The sequence below is a fragment of the Rhagoletis pomonella genome, unplaced genomic scaffold (assembly GCF_013731165.1).
Source record: "Rhagoletis pomonella isolate Grant_MI unplaced genomic scaffold, Rhpom_1.0 Rhpom_scaffold_00007, whole genome shotgun sequence".
In the NCBI taxonomy this organism is placed as follows: Eukaryota; Metazoa; Arthropoda; class Insecta; order Diptera; family Tephritidae; genus Rhagoletis; species Rhagoletis pomonella.
In genome coordinates this window covers 58,819,357-58,822,652 of record NW_023458561.1, presented here as the reverse complement: position 1 = coordinate 58,822,652, position 3,296 = coordinate 58,819,357, and the positions used below count along the sequence as shown (strand labels likewise).

Genomic DNA, 3,296 nt, shown 5'->3' with positions numbered 1-3,296 from the left:
ATCAGTCGCTCCACCATATTTATAAGTATGCATTTATTTTATATTTTCAAGTTCTCACGTTATCACCAACGACCAGCACTGTTGCACATGCTGAACGACAATTACTTGCCCAAGTCAATGCAACAATTTATTTTATGTGCTAGAACCTGTAACGTTTCTAAGATTACGAAATCGACGCAAGCAGAGCACTCCACAAATCAAGTGCTCTTATAGCCATAGACAAGTACGTGCACGTATGTATGTACATATTTGCACATATTCTAGTATTCTGATTATTTATTAGCCAGCCGTTAGTTATAACCACTTTCATTTTCATTCGTGTAAACGACCTGTATTCGCAATTAATTCGACATTCATGATGTGTCTATTTAAAATATGACATTTTAATTATTCAATATTATTTGTTTCTCTCGATGTTCGATATAAAATTTCATACAATCAATGCATATCATTTAAATATTCATACACTAAAAATATTCAAAAATATGTACAAACATATATTTTAGATTCTAAATTCAATTTCATTGCTTTAGCATTTCACTAGCCGCATCAAAAAATAAGAATATCAATAACTGAACCATTTGGTTTACAAATTAATGAGTTAGACATGGATGTATTTGGCTTGTTTTATTAAAGCGAAATACACCACAAACATTCGTATATACAACAAAATGCAAAGTATAAATATTGATGAATTTAAATATTTTAAAATTGCAAAAATTATTCAAAAAATGTTGAAAAACAGACGAAACTATTATGTAAAGTTAAAATCGATCGATTACATCTAAACATAGTTTTGTTTTAGTTATTGTGTATGTGTTTTTTTTTATAAATAAGTAACAAGACTCCAAGCGCAATATTCAACAATTTCCGTTGAAAAGTCTGGCGCAAAACAATAGGGTGTCATACCCATCTCTTCCATCTCCATTTATGTATGTATGTATATCTCTATATCCGGCTAGTCTATAAAGCCAATTGTAGTCCAGCCAATCAGTGTTATTTTAATTTCTTTAATTCATCAATATTCTCCGTTTGCTCAAGTTCCTGCAATTCTTTGCAGAAATACGTCTCGCCTACTGCTTGTGGCTGTCTCTCCTCTTCCGTTTCAGCTGTAGCATACATTTTGGCGAAACGCTCTTGCAGTCTATTTAACTCTTCGTCGCGCAGTGCCTGTAAATTGGCAACAACTTGTGCCGATATTGCTTCTTTCTCTTGCTCATCTGGCGTTTCAATCTCCATCTTCTCCTCCTCATCAACTTCAGCCGCATCAGCAGCAATTATATTTGATGTATTGGGTGCATCGCCCCCTCCCATATCCGGTTGACGTTGCATTACACCTGGTATATTTATTTTATCAATTGTTTTTGCTGTTTTTATTACTGTATTCATTGCGTCAGCCGCAGTACTACGTGGTGTTGCTGTCGCTGATGGCGTAAGCATTGGAGCAGCGGGTTCTGCAAAATGATAATGATACGATTTAATTAAAACAGTTTTTAGGTGGCAAAAAATTTGCTCAAGGTGTTGAATGCATTTTTACTCACCATCACTCTCAGAGTCAATATCCGTCGGGGAAGATGACGATGAATTGGAGTCACGCTTCAAATTGGAGAAATGCTGCTCCGGCAGTCGTGGTGCAATCGGACGTGCTTTACGTGCAGGGTTCAATGCATTGCAAAAAGCACAACGGAACGTGGTGTAATCGAAGTCTTCTTTGAGGGCCATGCCTAATGAATTGGAAAAGAAATGTCTATTACATTGCCAATCAAAAATAAAATAATAACAAATAAATGATTTAAAGTTGATGTCCCTAGCTTGGGGGTTAGGAGAGCGTCGTTGATCAGCAATGCAGCGTTTACATATGTAAAATATGACAAATCCGCTTGGGTTAAATTTTGCATTGTACATACATAGCTGTAATTGTATTCGCGTATAAAATGCACCTCATGATACCATATAAAAAAACTTCTTTACACATACTCACCGTTGTGTGCGAAACACTCTTTGCAAATCATAGCGAAACGATCTTTTGGACCATCACCGATAAGTACATCAACGATACGTTCCATCACACCTTTACCCTGCTGGTTGACTATTGGAAAAGGCGTACGTCTACGTAATTCCTGACCGGCTATTACACCGCCCATCGGTCGTCGTTGTGGTGTAATTATTAGCGGTCCACGCGGTAAAGGCGTTTGTCCGCCTACATTGGGAGCTCCAGGTACAGCTGGTGAGAGCAAGTTAGAACTCACTGGAGGACGCAGCCTGAGATCTTGTAGACTCGATGTAGCTACGGGCCCAGTTGGCGATAGGCCAATACCGAGACGCTGTGTTGTGATGCTACCAGTGGCTGGAACTCTTGGAGTGATAACTGTATTGAAGATCAAAATATTTGTATGCTAAAAAACAGTGATTCTATGAATGAAACCAACGTACCGCCAAGTGATTTCTGACTATTGTGTTTATCACCGTATCTTGCCAGCAGTTTTACGGCCACCTGAAAAAGCGAAAATCTATTTCAATAGGTATTCCGAGTTGTAATGTAAAGCAGAGTTAATGAGGTCACGATAATATGATTTACACACATAAGTGTTGTGAAAGTATATGCAATTATCAACCGATTAGCTTGAAGTTTCATGCGCTTAATTTAATTAGGTATATATATGTATGTACTACATATAGCAATTGAAACCTACACTGCGATGTATGCAGTTAAATAAATGCATTATCAAATACATTTCCTTTGTCCGATCACTCACCTTATATGTCTCCTTATCCATGACCTGCTCTAATATTTTCTTTTTCTCGGCTTGCAATGCTGTCAATTTATTTGAGTTTTTGTTCAACTTTCGCTCAAAGTACCACGTAAATAAACGTCTCAGGAATATAATACTATAATAATAACAACAACAAATGATATTCAAAGAAACTCAACAACAATGCCCACAAGACCGGCTTGCCTAGGCATCTAGGCACTTGAATACTTACACAAATGGAAACAAAAGCAATGGCACCGAGTAAATCATCCGCTCTCGCCATGTCGGCGGAAAATAGACAAAGTAAAAAACTATAAATGCGATCACATAAATGCCAATAGATGTGGCTAGAAAATTGCCCACTATGCGTCGCTTCTGCTCCTGTGTATTTATTGTATATTTTTCTATTTGTGTGATTTTCTCCTCCAGTCCCTCGAGCGCCTCAGCGGTGGACTTCTCTCTCTATAAATAGATATGGGCACACATAAAATATAAAAGACACAAAAAGTCCGATTGAATAACGCATATATACATACAAATATA

General features: G+C 37.2%; 1 protein-coding gene across 1 annotated transcript; it reads right to left on the bottom strand.

The window, feature by feature from the left end:
* Positions 1–363: 363 nt before the first annotated feature.
* Positions 364–3,215, bottom strand: LOC118743187 (endoplasmic reticulum junction formation protein lunapark-A; the record flags this gene model as incomplete). The annotated part of the gene is given in 6 exon segments (XM_036475732.1): positions 364–1,454; positions 1,542–1,724; positions 1,982–2,368; positions 2,434–2,494; positions 2,757–2,889; positions 2,986–3,215. Coding segments are annotated over 6 exon segments (1,452 nt in total), but the record flags the coding sequence as incomplete, so codon positions are not given.
* Positions 3,216–3,296: the final 81 nt, after the last annotated feature.